General features: G+C 38.2%; 1 protein-coding gene across 3 annotated transcripts in view; it reads left to right on the top strand.

Annotated features, from left to right (window-relative positions):
* The window catches only part of SPATA16 (spermatogenesis associated 16), a 322779-nt gene that overhangs the window by 164840 nt on the left and 140319 nt on the right, over window positions 1-17620 (top strand). For 2 of the 3 annotated variants that reach the window (XM_001365003.4, XM_007501947.3), the window contains exon 4: window positions 2560-2649. The exons of the other annotated variant lie outside the window; for it this stretch is intronic. In XM_001365003.4, the coding sequence (XP_001365040.1) occupies window positions 2560-2649 (90 nt within the window). The remainder of the gene's footprint in view (window positions 1-2559; window positions 2650-17620) is intronic. 3 annotated transcript variants of the gene reach the window in all.

The raw sequence follows: 17620 nt of genomic DNA, 5'->3' as shown, positions 1-17620 counted from the left end.
AGCAGAAAAACCCCAGACTAGGTGTCAAGAGTCCTAAGTCCATCACTTCCTAGTTAGGTAAATTTGGACAACTTGTCTTCCATCTTAGGACCCGTTTCCTTAATCTTTAAATCTAAGGGATTGAATGAAATGATTTGTCTGGAGCTTTTACATCAGTACCTCTTATCACAGGAAGGCAGTCGAGCCTAATGGATAAAGCCCTGTTTTTGAAGGCAGAGAGAACTGGGGTGCTGTTTATAGGACATAGCCATGGTGGAGAAGGCATCAGTCCTGGAGTGAGCCCTAGGTTTGGAGGGAGGCACAGGATCAGTGTTAAGTGAAAAAGGATGCTAAAGGGCATTGAATCCAACCCCATTATTTGGCTAAAAAAGAAATTGAGGCTTTGAGATGGTAAGCAACTTGTCTAAGGTGTAGATCTGAGATGAGAATCCAGGTTCTCTGACTCCCGATTACTTCTGCCATTGTATGCTGCCTTTATTGAAGGAATGCTCCAATCTGACCCATGTTTCTATTGTTATTTCCCATGATTTCCCTACAAACAGTCCAGGTTCAGAATTGGGTTCTTCTCTATCCTCTGCAGTCTTCCTTCGGCATTCCCTTTCTCCTATACTTTCACATAGGCCATTCCTCATGTCTAAAACATATTTCCTCCCCTCACTGATTGCTAGAATTCTCCTCTTCATTCAAAACTGATGGTCTCCCTCAGACCTTCTTTAAATCTTTCCTGAAACCTTCCTTTATAGCCAAAGGAGATTTTCTCTTCTTAAATCTCACCTGTTTCTCTGTTTGTATCTGTTCTATGCACGTGTCACATTATAAGTCATTTTCCTGTTCTGTTCTTGTTGTCTGTATATAATGAGGTGATCTCTGGCATTCCTTCTAGCTCAAAGGCTCTGTGATTCTTTCTCATTCAACAGAGCAAGACTTTTTAACCTTGTTTGAGTCATGGACCCTTTGGCAGGCTGGCAAATCTTTTCTCAGAATGTTTTTAATGCAGATAGTAAGATCCATAGAATTTCAAAGGAAACCAATTATATTGAAATACAGTTACCAAAACATTAGAGATAAAAACCAAGATAACAGACTCCACATTTAAAAACTTCTGCTATATAGATATGAGATGGAATTTTTCAATTACCTTCTGGAAATAACCAGTAAACCTCTCTTGTTCTCAGATGGAGACATGGAGAGAGTGTTGGGTCTGGAGTCAGAAAGACCTAATCTAATATAGCCTTGAATCATTACAGCTCTGAGATCCTGGCTAATTCGCCTATCTTCTAATTGCCTCAGTTTTCTCAAATGTAAAGTGGACCTTCCTCACAGAGTTGCTGTTAGGAACAAATGAGATATTTGTATAGCACTTGACACAATTCCTGGCACACAGTAGGCTCTTCCCTCCTTGCCTCCATCTACCCCCAGAAGTATGATGTCCAAAGCAAAGCTGATGATTCTACTGAGTGAGCTCTGTCCTGGTCAGACCAAGTATGAGATCTCAGGATCACACTGTTAGAGGTGTTGAGAGGATGGTCCTCCTCTGGTTCAATTTGGAATAAATGACCTCTGGAGTCTCTTCCAACTCTGTCTTTCTTATTTGAGGGTTCCTTTTAAGCATAGATTGATTGCTTCCTTCATTGTACTTCTCCCCTGTACATATGGAGCTAGAGTTTTCTTTTTTGAGATTTCAAAAAGGGTTCCCTACTAATCCTCATATGTTACTGGAATGGAAAAGACTCCCCTCTGTCTGCTTTTGCTAGGGTTGGATAAAGCTGGAAAAAGAAAGGAACCCTGCTCTCCCCCAGGGATTCTGAATTCAGAAGATTTCATCATCAGTTGCAGATTCAAGGATTGCAAGAACCAAATGATTCTCAGAACCTCTAAATTTGTCATCAAATGATGATGGTGGGAAGGACTTTAGAAATCACCTTCTTCCAGAGACACAAACTGAAACCCAGAGATTTGCCAAAAGTCACAAATGAGTCAGTGACAAAAGCCAAGTCTAGAACCCAGATGTCCCCAATTTCAGCCCAAGATTTGATCCTCTCCATTTTACAGTCCATCCAAAGGGAAAATGCCTTGATGATGTTTCTTGAATGAACATTTTCACCAAAATAGCAATTACTTCCTTTTTTGCTAGAATTTTGCAGCCAGCCATCTTTTCCTTTATTGATTGTAGGTAGTTGTCCCATAAATAATAATATGAAGTTGCTGCCAGATCCAAAAATATAAATGAATAAATTAGCACTAGGGCTTATGTTATATGCTAGCTAAGTGGAATGTAACTTCAGCTCAAAGACTTTACCAGTAATTGCTCTATCTGTAAAAATACTCAATGCTATAAATAAGATTGCTTTTTATGATGCAATCTTAATTGACTTTTCAATAATGCTTGTTCATTTGTCATAGCTGTCAAGGGAAAGGAGAATAAGGGTTCATTCATTAGTATATTTTTTTAAAATATATACTGTATAAAATTGAATGCATATGTGCCCATTCCCAAATCCTTCTGGTAATTATCTTTTTAAAGCCTAACAACATGCACATTTATCTTATCTCTTCAAGGAGCATTGTTTTAAATCCAGCCTATTTCCGGAATCATCTTCGTCAGGCAACAGTGTTTAGATGTCTGGAGAGATATTCGGAAGCAGCCCGGTATGTCTGATATAACTTTTGCAGAGATTTATTCCAAATGAAATTAATTTAATCTTGGGCTTCTGGGAATAACATATTATAACTTTCCATTTCTCTCATGGAATATGATTTTACCAGAATGATTGTCTTGTAAACGTCAAGCCCACAATCATGGACTATCTATTTCTTTAATTAAAGTGTTTCCGTGTGCATAGTTATTAGCAGAGACCAGAATTTCTAGTTGTGAGGTCACTTGCTGGCAAAGGGGCATTTTGGGTGGACATTGAACTCAAGCCTAGCTGTCCCTAATGAGCTCTTGTCTCTGAATTATCAACCATCCCTTTGGTCCTAAATACAGAATTAGAAACTCAGGACCCCTACTTGAGTAAGACGATCTTGGGAACCCTGTTTGTTTTGCATTTGGAGAAAGGGAGATGTTTTCCGTTGCCCTACCTACTGTAACCTAAACTAAGCAGGTAGCCATGTAGCTGTGGCACTACAAATACCTGGAGAAATTACCGACCCCTAAAATGAAGAACTGATGGTCCTGCTGAGCTCTGCCCTGGTCAGACCTGGTCTGGAGTCATATCCTCTGCTCTCATATCCACATCTCGGGAGCAATGGTGACAAACTGGAGTCTGGAGGACACATAAAATCATGGCCTGTGAGGTCATACAGAGTTAATTCTGGATGTCTAACTGGAAGAAAGCAGCATGTAGAGAGGACATGCCATCTCTTTTTAAGACATTATTCTATTTACCTTTATACTTTTCCCCCAATTTAAAAAGTCTACTTTTATTTTATGAATGAAAAAACTACATCATCAGGGTCTATCAATGATCCTATGATCCTACTTCTTACACATTCTGGTTGTGTGACCCTGAGCAAATCACAACCTCTCATTGCTCCAGAAGACTCTTCAAGACTTTAAGTTGGGAGTTCATCTTTTTTTTGGATCTGTGTCTTGGACACAGATTCTAGTGCATCTTTAGCATTCTAGTGAAACTAGTGAACCAATATTCAGAATCATGCATTTAGATGTATGGAATAAAATTCAAAGGATTGCAAAGAAAAAGTGATTTGAAATCATTATCCAAGGAAGCAGAGCTAAGATGGTGGCATAGTAGCAGTAGCGTTCTGAATCTCCTTCCAACCAATCATGACTAAGCATCTGAAAAGGATAGAAATGAAAACTGGATGAGTAAAGGGGCACTTCCACTGGACACACATGGAAAGTAGGCAGTGAGTTGAGATTCCCACGCTATAAGGGGGAAAAACTGTACTTATCAAAGAACAAGCTGATCACTCCTCCCCACACATCACCCACTGCACCAGAGTCAGAGTAAGGGCAGGGGAAATCTCTAAATTCTCAGGGACTGGCCAGAAGCACCACAGACTTACCCCTGAGGGTAGTGCAAGGCCTTGGCAGTGAGACTTGAGACTCGAGGCTGTAATGCATGGAGCTTGGGCAGACACAAGGCTGGCCACAGCCAAGGCTGCAGTGGCTGGAAAGATAGCATCAGGGAAAAACATTTTAAAATTACACTCAGAACATCACAGATCTACTGCCCCCTCCCTCAGGCTTCTGACTGGAAAGGGAAGATACTACCAAGGTAAAGCCTTGTGAAACGGAAGCTAAGAAAGCAATGACCATCAATATGTAGGAACCCCAATCCACTAGTGGCAAAAGGAAAAAGCAACATCAAAAAAAACAACTCTTGACCCTATAATTTCTGTGGAGAAAAAGAGCAAAATACAGAAGCAACAGCAGAAAGTGACAAACAAGCAAACACATCCAAACTTTCCCAAAAAATTGGAAATTAGTCACAAGTTTTTGCAGAACTCAAAAAGGAGTTCAAGAACCAAGTAAAACAAGATAGAAGAAAATGGGAAGAAAAGTGGAAAAAGAAATAAAAGTAATACAAAAAGAAAATAACAACTTAAAAGACAAAATTGCCCATATGGAAAAAGAGGCACAGAAATCAAATGAAGAAATGAAGTCCTCTATATAGTTATACTTACAAACTGGAGACCATAACTGACCTGTTGGAAGCCATGAAAGGCAGGATAGACCAAACCAAAAAGGGAAATCAAAAGATCATAGCTGAAAATCAGTCTTTAAAGACTATAATTAGGCAAGTAGAAGTTAACGATCTCATGAGACAGCAAGAATTAATAAAGCAAAATGAAAAGAAATGTAAAAAATAGAAGTAAACATGAAATCTCTCCTTGAAAAGACAAGTGACATGGAAAACAGATTCAGGAGAGATAGTTTGAGAATTACTGGTCTACCTGAAAGCCTGGAACAAAATAAAATCATTCTCAAATATATTAAAAATGTGCACTGACCCCAGGTCAAGAATTCTTCTATGAGGTTAAAAACAGGAGCCAGTCTTCACTGATAAGTAGTAGTTCCTTTCTGAGAGTTTGATGAACTCACAGGTCTAATCCAAAATTAAAAGGTATAACATAATACATTACACAAAATTCTTCTAATACCTCTTAGTTGAAGGGAGTTGTCCCTGAGTTATCCAAGCTGATGCCTGCATGATTCACACTGAGGCAGATTCTACTATTCTAAAAAGTCTTCAAGGAGAAACCCAGCAATGAACAGCAACTTGTCATCCCAGGACCTGCCAAGCTGAGATCGAAGACTCTTTACCAGTTTATCCACAAGGCTAATGGATTATGATCAGCTACAGCCATTCACGAAGGCTGACTCTCAGGTTGTAGGGAGTTTATCATCTGCACATGAAGAAATTTGAAGTATTAAATAATAATCTTCTTGAAAGTAGAGATTGTTTTATTTTTGTCTTTGTAGCTCCATCACTTACTACAGTGTCTAGTATGTAATGGGAATTTTATAAATGCTGATTGGTTGGTTGGTTGAATGACATCCTATATAGAGAATAAATAGTTTAAATAAATAAATAAATCTTGGAATGTGGGTTTTGATTTGGAGTTTTTCACATATTTTCCTCATCAATCCTGTCCAACTGTAAATATTCTGTCCAGAACAAACAAATCATTCCTAGCCTGGGGGAGGGGGAGGGCAGGTTATGGTAACTGCTTTGAGATGTTTGAATGGCTCTAACACAGAAGAGGAACTGACCTTGTTCTATTGGGTCTGAGAAAATCAGAAACATTGGATGGAGATTATAAAAAGACCAGTCAAGGCTTCATGTCAGGAGTAGCATCCTGCTTTCCAAAAGCAAAGTGGGACTGCCTTGGGAGGTGGTATGCTCCAACCTGCCCACCAGCCCACTAGAGGTCATTTCTTCTGTATATTGACCTTCCTTATTATTTTCATACAAGTATTTTTCCTTATCTCTTTGAGGTACAAACCTAGTAGTGGTATTGCTAGATCAAAGGGTATGCTTTCTTTTAAAGCCCTTTGAACATAATTCCAAATTGCCTTCCAGAATGGCTGGATTCATTCACAACTCTACCAGCAATGCATTAGTGTCCCAATTTTGCCACAACCCCTCCAACATTTATTATTTTCCTTTACTGTCATATTGGTCAATCTGTGAGGTGTGATGTGGTACCTCAGCATTGTTTTGATTTGCATTTCTCTAATTAAGAGAGATTTAGAACACTTTTCATGTGCTTATTGATAGTTTTAATTTATTTATCTGAAAATTGCCTCTTCATGTCCCTTGACCATTTGTCAATTGGGGAATGGCTTGATTTTTGGTACAACTGACTTCAGTCCTTATAAATTTGAGAAATGAAACCTTTGTCAGAGGTTTTGGTTATAAACATTTCTTCCCAATTTGTTGCTTCCCTTCTAATTTTGTTTGCATTGGTTTTGCTTGTACAGAAACTCTTTAATTTACTATAATCAAAATTATTCATTTTATAGTGTTCTCTATCTCCTGCTTGGTCTTAAATTCCTTTCCCATAGATCTGACAGGCATGCTATTCTTTGTTTGTGATTTCCCTTTTTATATTTAAGTCCATTATTAAGTCTGAATTATTCTTGGTATAGGGTGTGAGATGTTGATCTAGACCTGACTTCTCAGATACTATTTTCCAATTTTCCCAGCATCCTCCCTTATTAGAATGTAAGCTACTGGAAGACAAGGATGATCTTTATTTCTGCTTGTATTTGTATCCCCAGAATTTAGCACAATGCCTTGAAATTAGTAAGCATTTTAAGAATAATTATCCCTGAGCATTCTTCCAGAACATCTCTGCAGTCCTCTATATAAATTATACTTGCTCATAATCATGGGGCTAAAATGGACCTCACCCTACCAGTAGACTCATTTGGGGGAAATAATTCTCCCATTTCACCTTGATTATTGGTCAGTTGCCTCTCCCAAGGCTGTATTTCCACAAAATGAGGCACTGTGCCAAAACTCAAAGCCCTCTTTTAAGAGCTTTATTCATTTCTTCTTTAGCGCTCTTCTTTCTTCCTTTCTTCCCTTGCTTAATTTCTTTATTTATGACTTTTGTTTCAGCACAACTACCAAACATAAAAACTTCAAATAAACCACAAGTTATATTTCCTTAAAAGCATTAAATAAAATAACACATCCCAGTATTTGTAGCTAATAGTTTATGTAGCTATACACATCATTTATTGAAAAATGGGTCTTCAAAGAATGTAAGTTGATGACATCCAAAGGGTAACATGGGTGTTTCCACTGGAAATAGGTACAACACAATTATAAACCAGAAATTATGAAGGACTACAAAGGACATCATCAGAGGCACTTAGGAGAGAAAAATAAAAGACAGAGTAATCATGTTACAACTTGAGAGATAAGTGGTAGACAGTCTCTGTATTATAGTGCTAGATCAAAGAGTCAGGAGATTCAAAGAAGACCCCATTCACCTTGTGTGGGACCTCTCATGGTAAATTTATGAGAGGTTGTAAACAAGGGTCCCACTGGAAGGGCTAGCATAGAGAGGCTGCAACCTGCTTCACTGGATGAACTATCATCACCAGTGAAGCATACTAAAGTGTTTTTTATGCCATGTACCAAGACCTTGAACAAGGTAGTAGCAATAGCACCCAATATATTTAACCAGAGCTATATTACTTTGGAAAGCTATATTACTTTGGAAAGACAGGATAGCATAGTTCAGTGGGATAAAATTCAAATAAAAAGGGAGTCACTAAACCATATGTAGGGATTCTTATGAATGCATATTGACTTAGAAAATCACATATTAATATTATCTTTGTTGCATTGTATTTCTACTTTTTTGTATTTCCCAATTACATTTTAATCAGATTTGATTCGTTCTTGGGACTGTTGCAGACCAGAGGACACATATTTGACACCTCTGGTTTAGTGGACAAAAAGCTGGCCTCAAAGTCTTGGATACCTGGTTCCAAGTCTTGCCTCTGACAGGTTAGGTAAACCTGGATAAGTCAATTAATGTCCCAGTGCCCTGACCTACCTGCTGAGAAAATAATTGTCTGGCAGATACTGTCCTGCATTTTTAGAAGTAATTTTCTCTCCTGGGAGAGTTTCCTACACCAATAAATTCATCAATTCTGCCCCAATCCCTTTACCACCTTCTGCCAGTAGCAATGTTTTCATATAGCTTTAATCAGTATGTATTTGGCTCTTTGGGATTAGCTTTAGCCACTGTATCCCTTTTTGTGATTTTTCTCATGTTTATTTGAATTCCTCATAGGTGTCATTACGAATAATCTCCCAAAAGTTTTCTCCCCTCCAAAACCTTCCTTTTCAAGGTTAGTGTCAGCACTTTTAAGCTGGACAGCAGCATTGAGAGCATTACCTGTGATTTCTCAAACACTAATGCAATAGACATTAAGCATCTATTTGTATCTTCAGTCTTCCTGGCATTCAGCTTATTGATGCCAAATGAAGCAAGAGCATCATTCACCATTTTGAGAATTTATGCTTTAATACTAGAGGGAGGGATTGCTTCAAAGCCTACACATTCTTTGTCACTAGTAAGATGAAAATTCTGCAAAGGCCACCATTTTCTCCAAGCTCTCCTAAACATTTGACTTTTAGTAGAATTCCAGGCACAGGAAACATTAAAAATTATATCTCCATAATTTTTTATAATGAGGTTGAAAGCCCCATAAAGTGCCTGCATGATGGAACAAGTTGTGATGAAAGCTCTTCTCTTATAATATTTCTTATTCTGAATAAACCTCCTGGCCCAGACCTGAAGGAATAAGGTAGCCATAGCAAGCAGAAAGACCACAAAGCAATCCTAAAATATAACTCAGTGACGAGATGAACATTTATCAGGTTCATTGTAGAAGATACCTATCTGGAGAGGGAAATTTGACTAGATGTCTTCTATGATCTGTCTCATTTATAAGATTCTTTGATTCCATGATGCTAACAACTTCCTGAAAGGAAGCTCTATGGTTATCTAGCAGTATCATTGCCTTTTATTCCTTGAGGTTCTAAAATGATTTTTCAGTGAAGGGACACAATGACAACTGAACAGTTGGAAATTTTTTATTCACCCATGTGTTAGCTTGTACTCTAAATAACAGGGGAAGGCATAAGTAAAATGGGGAAACCCAGACTTTCACAAAGTTTACTGAAATTTAGAGGGTGCTGACAGCACCTGTTCCTTCAACAAGTAGAAATAACTGAGCTAATTATCTGGTTACCAAGAACCACTAGTTAAAATAGGAAACTACCAGATTCTATGCTTCTTCCCTAAGATACGATTCCTTCCTGGTTCACTTTTTCCTACTCTATTCCTCTGGTGGTCCATTGCCCCAGTAGTCCTCTCCCACATGTGATCTTCTTATATTATCCCCATGGTTGAAAATCTCTTCCCAAATTGTCCCTCCACTCCCTTCACCACACCCAAAATTGCTAATTGTAAAGTTCTGGTGGCAAATAAAAACTGTTGAAATCTCTAAGAAAATGAAAATGTTCATTTCATGAAAGCCCTGTGTTTGTATATGCAAGGGTAATCAACCTTATTATTATTCCTAAACCAAAGGGCTCTTGATTCATCAGTACCTGGTAGGTACAACATTGCCGGACATACAACATTGCCTTCTACATCTCTGCCTGTCCTTCCATGAAAATCAAGTGCCATTCCCCCCTGAAGCCTTTCCTGAGCCCTGACTGTCACCAGTTTTTCTTTTATCATCTTTTGCCTCCATGCTTTTTAATTCCCTCTCTAAAAGACTGCAAGTTCCTGTGTTACTCATCTTAGTATCCCTCAGGGTGCCTTGCACACAGTAAGGAGTCTGTAAATAGGCTGCCTATTTACAGCTATATGACTCAATGGATAAGAATAAGGGACTTGGGAGTCCTGTGCTCAGCCCACTTCAGGTGCTTACTATCATCTGGATAAGTCACTTAAGCTTTCTTAGCCTCAGTGTCTTCATCTGTAAAGTAAGCATAATAATAGCACCTACCTTATAAGTTTGTTATGAAGGAATTATGAAGTAAGATGTAGTATGCTTTGCAAATCTTGTTAACATCTCTAATGGTTATATACACATATAGATTCTTAGGAGTATTTTGAATGGAATAAAGTGGAATTTGAATGGGGGGGATATATTGATTCCAAAAGTAGTTATTTGATGCACAATTCTTCAGCAATGCCATGATTTGCTCACTATTTCTAGCAGTCCAGTAGCAATACCTGTTTTAAAGGCAGAAAGTACCCTTCTAAAACTGCACAAATATCAGATAACACTGACAGCTCCTAAAAGTTCCAACTGGAATTAGGCAAAGGCAAAGGGTAGAAGTTATAAAGGGCTTGAAAGTTGAGAAAAACTACTACTTCCTATTAATTAGAGTTGTCTTGTGTGTGACTTAAATACTATTAGGATTGCAAGAATCCAAGACAACTCCAAGGAACTCAAGACAAAAATCGCTATCCAGTGATGATACATGTATAACCCAAATTGAATCACTTGTTAGCTCTGGGAGGAGGGGAGAGGGCAGGAGGGAAGGAGATAATTTGGATTGTATATCTTTGGAAATTTTATTTAGAAATTTGTTATTACATCTGATTGGTAAAAAAAATAATTAAATAGAAAATCAAAAAAGGCTATTCACTTCCATAGAAGGAACTGATGGAATCTGAATGCAGATTGAAATATACCATTTTCACTTTATTTCCTTCATGAGTTTTTTTCTTATATGATGAACACAGAAATATGTATTGCCTGATAGCACATATATAACCTATATCAAAGTACTTGACATCTTGGGAAGAGGGGAGGGGAATGAGTGAGGAAGAGAAATTGGATCATAAAATGTCAGAAAAAATTGTTTCTACACACAATTGGGGAAAATACAATAAAATATTCCCCAGGGGGAGGGGCAGGGAGAAAAGTAAGAGTTGTCCAGAAGTGAAATGAGCTTCCTTAAGACAGGGTGGATTCCTTTTCCTCAGCCATCTTCAAGCCAAAGCATATTTAATGGTGTGTGTGTGTGTGTGTGTGTGTGTGTGTGTGTGTTATAATAGGTTTTATTTTTCAGGTGTGGATTATTCTAGATCCAGAGCTTCTTCTGAACCCCTTCTTGGAATTATGCAGAAAACAGAATCCATAGGATTATAAAGGAAAACCATTTATGTTGAAATACCATTATTAGAATATTTTTAAGATAATGTCAATTATCCTGGGTTAAAAATTTTTGGACTAGATGACCATTGAGATACCTGTCTCCCACTCATCACTATTTTGCCTAAGTTGCCACATCCAGTCTGGAGGGACCCTCGGCTTCGCAGTCCGCAGGTCAGCTTGTGAAATCCTGGACATATTCCAGGTGGAACACCTCTTTCAGGAAGACAATAGTGATGTGTCTCTCCTTTCCACCTGGCTTCTCAGTCTTCTGCTCTTTGTTGCTGCATTTGATCAAAAATAGCATGTTAATGTTCATATGGTCCTTGAGAAGTCAAAGGGACTTGTGCCACTGTCCTTCCATCACCAATATAGGAAGCCTTAATTTCACTGCAGCTTAGAACACTTCTCCATCCTTGTTCTCTGGCTTTGTTTATTCACTTCATGCTTTCCTTCTCTTGTTTTTTCATATGTTCATGCTTTATGCTTTTTCACATGTCCATGTGAAACCTGTGGCACAGAGTTTCAAAGAGAAACTGCCCCTCCTTGGCTGAGGCTTAACTTTATTTTATACCCTCATGATCACACATCTACTTGGCACACAGTTTCATTCTCAATATACATGTTTCCATAGAACCTGACAACAGGCACAAAGCCTAAGGAGATAGTCAACAAAATATTGTTGCTAAGTGCAGGGTCAGAGGGTAGAATCAACATGACCCAGATATAGGTTGAGGGATTCAGAGCACAGATTTGCCATAAGTTTTTATGCCTAGAAAAGAGGGTCCTATCTAAGTGGGTATATAAAAATCCTTAGGTTTAATTGTTTTAAGTGGGATCTCCTGGTAATATTCTGGAGGGACAGAGTGGGACATCTGTATTAACCCTGCAAGCATGTTGCTCCGATTTATTTTTCCTAGGGCTAAGCAAAAATAATAATCATAGCAATTCCAATAATAAGGGGTTGTTAATAAGGAAAGTCACTTAGGAGGGTTCCAGTGGATGTTTTCATCCTTCCTGGGGCTGCTTTGCAGTCCCTGGTTTCCACATATGACCATGTCAAACTGTATGGTCTTTGATGGCTCCCAGCAAGAGAGTACAGCAAATGCTAACACCTGTCACCCACATGACACTGTGCAAATCATTGAATCTCTCTTATCTGAAAAAAAAGAGAGTGATAATAGTATCTGTATCGCTGTTGTTTGAGGATCAAATTAGACAATATAAGAAATAAGACATATAAAGCATTTTACCAGGCTTAGAGTGCTAGTGTGTTACCTGTTGTTATTCATATTAATTAATGCCTTTGATTTTGAGTTATTTGTATCAAGTGGCTAACTTAAAAATAAAAACACCAGTCGGGGCTTGTGGTGTATTGTTTTGGGACTCAGACCTACAGAGTACCTCAAAAGGGAGAAAATCTTCTATAGCATCTGAATATGAGATGTGGAGAGAGTCCAGAAGAGATACATATATAGCAAAGGTCCTGATGACGTTAGAGATAGTAAACTTGTTCCCTTCTGGCAGAGAGGTGTTGGATTATTAGGACAGAATATTGTTTGCATTGTTAGATAACTAAGTTTCTGTGTTATTTGTTTTTGCTTAGTTATTTTCCATTTCCACAGAGGAGAGATCACTTTGAAGAATGACTGTGATATAAAGACAAAATTATTAACAAAATCCTTTTTATACAGTGTGAGTAATCATATATACTGAAGAGAATGGAGTAAGTACAGGCAAATTCAAATAAGAAATACCTAACTAAATTTGGCCTGGAGAAGATGGCTATAAATCAAGCTTTTATTTTAGACACTGAATCAAAATAGCAAATTAATATTACTCTATGTTTTAGCAAGCAAGCAAGTTTTCATTCAGCCTGATGAAGACATTCATAGCCCCTCAAAATGGCTCAGCTAAATGTGATCCTTACTGACAGCCCACACAAGAGAGGTGTGTTTCTTGAGACCCGGGAAATCACTTTTTGTCCTTGGCAGAAGTTACCCCTCTTCCCTAGAAATATTATGTACCTATAAGTCACAATCTTCCAGAAAGGATGGAAAAATCCAAGAAAGAATGGAGGTGTCTGGAAATCCAGCAACATCAAAAGATGGTGCTGCTGTAGATAAGCAATCACTTAACAAAAAGAAGCATGACAGCCACAAGCAAGAAGGAACTATGTCAGCCTTTTTGTGTGTCATGCAACTGTATGATTGTGAATGAGATTATTATGTATCTTGCAAGGGAGGAGAAACCTTCTGACAGGTAGACTCAAGACTAGTGATTCGGAAGAGATGATAGTAGTGTTTGGAGTTTATTTTAACTGAGCCCTGATTCGATTAGGAGACTAGAATTCATTCATCCTGCATGTTCACTGCTAAAAATACAATCCTGGAATATTTTTTATTAAACTAAGCTGTCATTTATATTTTCAAGAAGATATAATTGAATCTCATATGCTAATATCTGATCTCAAATGGCCAGCTGCTTTCTTTTTCTGATTCTGGAGACATCAAAGGCACTGCCAAGATGATCTTTATAAAGACTGTGAATAGTTGCATTTAGGGCTTGTAATATAGCTATAATAAACATCAGAGATGGAAATGTACCAGCCAGGGAGCTCTCATTTCCCCCCAAAGTCTGCAAGAACACTGTTGGAATTTTTGTTAGGGTTTCTGTTTTCCAGGAGCCCCATTGGAGAAGCAGCCAGAGTCATTTCATGAGACTTAACCTGACTTTCTCACTGCTCCATCTGAAAACCTGATTTTGTTAGCCAGGTGACAAAGTTTCCTCCCCAAACCTCCCCACTCACAGTTAATAATAACTTGCATAAGGGCAGAGAATACTTGGCACTTTTCTTTATTGAGGAGAGGAGGGGCTGGACTTGGGATTTCATCTGCGTGGTGAACTCCTGGTGTGGAAACCCTCTTCCAATTGATGCAGATTGGTACTTTATAGTCTTAAGTTCTTTTTCTTTTAAACCCTTACTTTCCTTCTATCTTAGAATTAATATTAAGAATCATTTCTCAGGCAGAAGAGCAGTAAGGGCAAGGCAATTGGGATTAAGTGACTTGCCAAGGGTCACACACCTAGAAAGTGTCTGAGGCTAGATTTGAACCCAGATCCTCCTCACTCCAAGCCTGGATCTTGATCCACTGTGCCTGCACAGTTTGCAAATGACAGAGTCAAAATTTGAATTCAGGATTCCCAGATTCCAAGGCCATCCCTTGATCTACTGAACTACATTCCCTTTCACAGAATAGACACCTAATAAGTGTCTGTTGAATTGTTAAATTGGAGCATGAGATTTGGAGGTGAGAGGGAGGGGTCAGGTTTATATTCATCATGAGGCACCTTGAGGAGCTAGTTGTCACTTCATGAATGTCTAATGTAATTAAAATCTAAATTAACTTTAATGTAGTTATGATAGGAGCTACATTTGTACTCTTTAGTCTGAGAAAGGTTAGATCTTTGGGGTGTACTCCACATTATAAGGAAAATATCGCAAGGATACATAAACTTCAAAAAGATTATTAGAGAGAATATAATTAAGTCTATTTTTAAAAATGAGCTCTGAGCAATGATACCTAAAGGTAACCTGGAGGAAGGGAGAGACGCTGAGAGTATAGTTAAGAAGACCTGGGTTTGAACCTTTCCTCCAAAATACCTAGTAGCCGTGTGACCTAAAGAAAGTCATTTCACTTCTCTGAGCCTCAATTTGCTCATCTGTGAAATGAGATTAATAGTACTTGTCTTGTTTTCCTCATAAGGTTGTTACAAAGATCAGACAGGATCATCTGTGTAAAGCACTCTACAAGCCTTAAAACATTTCATTATTGATTGTAATAAAGCACAGTTATTATTGTAAATATTGTTATAAAATTTTCCTCAAATTATCTCTATGGCTCATCCAAACCCTGAAGATCTAGAAGTCTAGGTAATTCTATAAAGGAAATTCTTTTATGGAGAGAAAAGAAGATATAAGGAAATAAATATTGATAAGCTTTATGGATTATAAATTTAGAGCCACAAGGAGCCTCAGAGGGCATCTGATCCATCTCCTCATTTTACAGATGAGGATGAGAGGAAGAGAAAGGCAGGCAGTCTAAGTGATTTCACTACAGTCACACAGGTAGAAGATAAAGAGCCTTTGAATCCAGATCATGAAATTAGTAGATCCCAAGTTGAATGGGATGCCAAAAGCCATCTAGTCTACCTCCCCCCTCCTTTTTTAATGTAAAACTATTTTTATTTTTCTTTCTAAATCAAATCCGTTTCACAGCAATGAAGATTAGTAACCAGTAAATGTCTCTCAAGGTACATAATGTAGTAGTACCAGAAACAGGGACATTATTTAGTTACTAGCTCCCTTACGTGACTTCCCCTCAAAGTCTCTCTCTCTCTCTCTCTCTCTCTCTCTCTCTCTCTCTCTCTCTCTCTCTCTCTCTCTCTCTCGCTCTCTCTCTCTCTCTCTCTCTCTCTCTCTCTCTCTCTCTCCCTCCCTATCTGTCCGTCCATCTCTGTGTGTGTTTTCTGTCTCTCTCTGTCTCTGTGTCTATCTGTATGTTTCTCTCTCTCTCCCTTTCTCCTGGAGCCTCATATCTTCTCTCTGGAGACTCAAAGCCAAAAGATCAGTATCTCGTTTATCTCAATCTCTCATCTGTTCCCACCCCTTATGAAAACTCAGAGCAATGAAGAATAATGAGTCTCCACCAATGGAGACTTATGCAAATGGATTTTGAGCAATGGTTTACATTCATATCCTCAGTACTTACCACAGTGTCTGGCACATTTAATAAATGTCTGTGGACTGGCTGTAGAAGGTGGCACAATTTGAGCACTGAAGAAATCTTGAAATTCTAAGAGATAGAATGAAAGTGGGAGATTTCATGCATGCCAGACCACTTTAGCAAACATACACAAGCATTAGGTAAAATTCTGAGTTAGAGGAACAACAAATTGAGTGGTTTATCTAGAACAGAGAGGGCAGTAAAGGAAAATAAGGTTAAATAAGTTGGACTGGAAAGGGATTTAAATGTCAGACTGGATCATTTATAATTTTCCCTACAGGCAGTAGGGAACCAGTGCAGCTTCTTGAGGAAAGTAGTGATGGAGTCAAACCTGGCAACTGAGGAATATCATTTTGGCAGTGTGAAGGACTTATTACAAAGAGAAAAGACTGGAAGCAGGGAGGTCAACCAGGAACACCCTGAAATAGTCCAGAAAAAGAGGTGATGAAGGTCATCCTGAAGAGGTAGTTGTACAAATAGAGGGAAGGGAACAAATAAAAGAGATTTTGTGAAGGTAGGATGAATAAGGCATGGCAACTGATTAGATACAGGGAGTAAGTGAAGGGAAGAATCATGAGGGTCCAAGAATGTCCACATGAACTATTGGAAGAATGGTGGAACCCTCGATAGAAATCAGGAAGTTTGGTGGGCTTAAGGGAGAAGATAATGAATCCCTATTATCAGTTTATATAGAAGAAGAAAAAAGACACTGTGTTAGCAGCCTTTTCTAATCACATACAAATTGAAAACTAACACTCCCCTTCTGTTCCCTAATGATGTCTCCCTATTCGTCCCTGTAGATCAACAATCTCTGTCACAAAAAGATGCTAGAAATATTAATAGTGTTCTACTTTAATGGGCTGACTTCATCTTCTTGTTCTTTTAACAAAGGAAATAGACAGCCCTTTAATGATGAACATTCAAATAGTCTAAAACACATTCAAGTTTAGCATTTTGTTATTTTGATAGATCAGTGATTTCATTGATGTCAGCCCTCCCTCTATTGGGTTGGGATTAAACCCATCTGTGCCTTCTCATCCTGGGCAGTGCTCTACTACAGCTTCCATAGAGAATCACCCCAATATACCCTTTCTCTGAGCTTGGCATCCTCTGTGGATACCAGGGCTGGCTCAGAGCAGCACCTACTGTCCTTCCCTCCCTAGATAAATGGTCAACCTCCTCTTCTGGTCTCCTCTTGAGCATTTCATACTACCTGTTTTAGAAGTTATCGTCCTCTATAAACTCCCAAAAGGAGTTTATTCTCTCTGACATTTGTCAGAATTTGTCTAAAATCCTTATAGGCTAACATAAATGTAAGGTAATGTTGTTACTAGCATTTAAACATATATTCATAATCAAATAAGATTATGGATTTTGACCTAGTGGAGATCAGAGGTCAACCACTTCATCTGACAGATGAGGAAACTGACACCCACAAGCAGTATCTAGATGGGTCAGTTCATAAAGACTATTGACTCTTCTTTAATTAACAATCTTGATTTCCATTTTTGGTGGTATTCTCACAGGTGTTTTTATCTTTACCTTATGTAAATATTTGTATTAGAATTAATGTATTAGATGTATTAGATCTAAAGTATTAGAATTAATACATTATTGGGTATTGGCTTTGGAATTGGGCATTAGAATTAATACATATTGGGTA

Source organism: Monodelphis domestica, chromosome 8 (genome assembly GCF_027887165.1).
Source record: "Monodelphis domestica isolate mMonDom1 chromosome 8, mMonDom1.pri, whole genome shotgun sequence".
Lineage (NCBI taxonomy): Eukaryota > Metazoa > Chordata > Mammalia > Didelphimorphia > Didelphidae > Monodelphis > Monodelphis domestica.
Note: the sequence above shows the minus strand (reverse complement) of the source record. Positions and strands in the feature narration are given on the sequence as shown.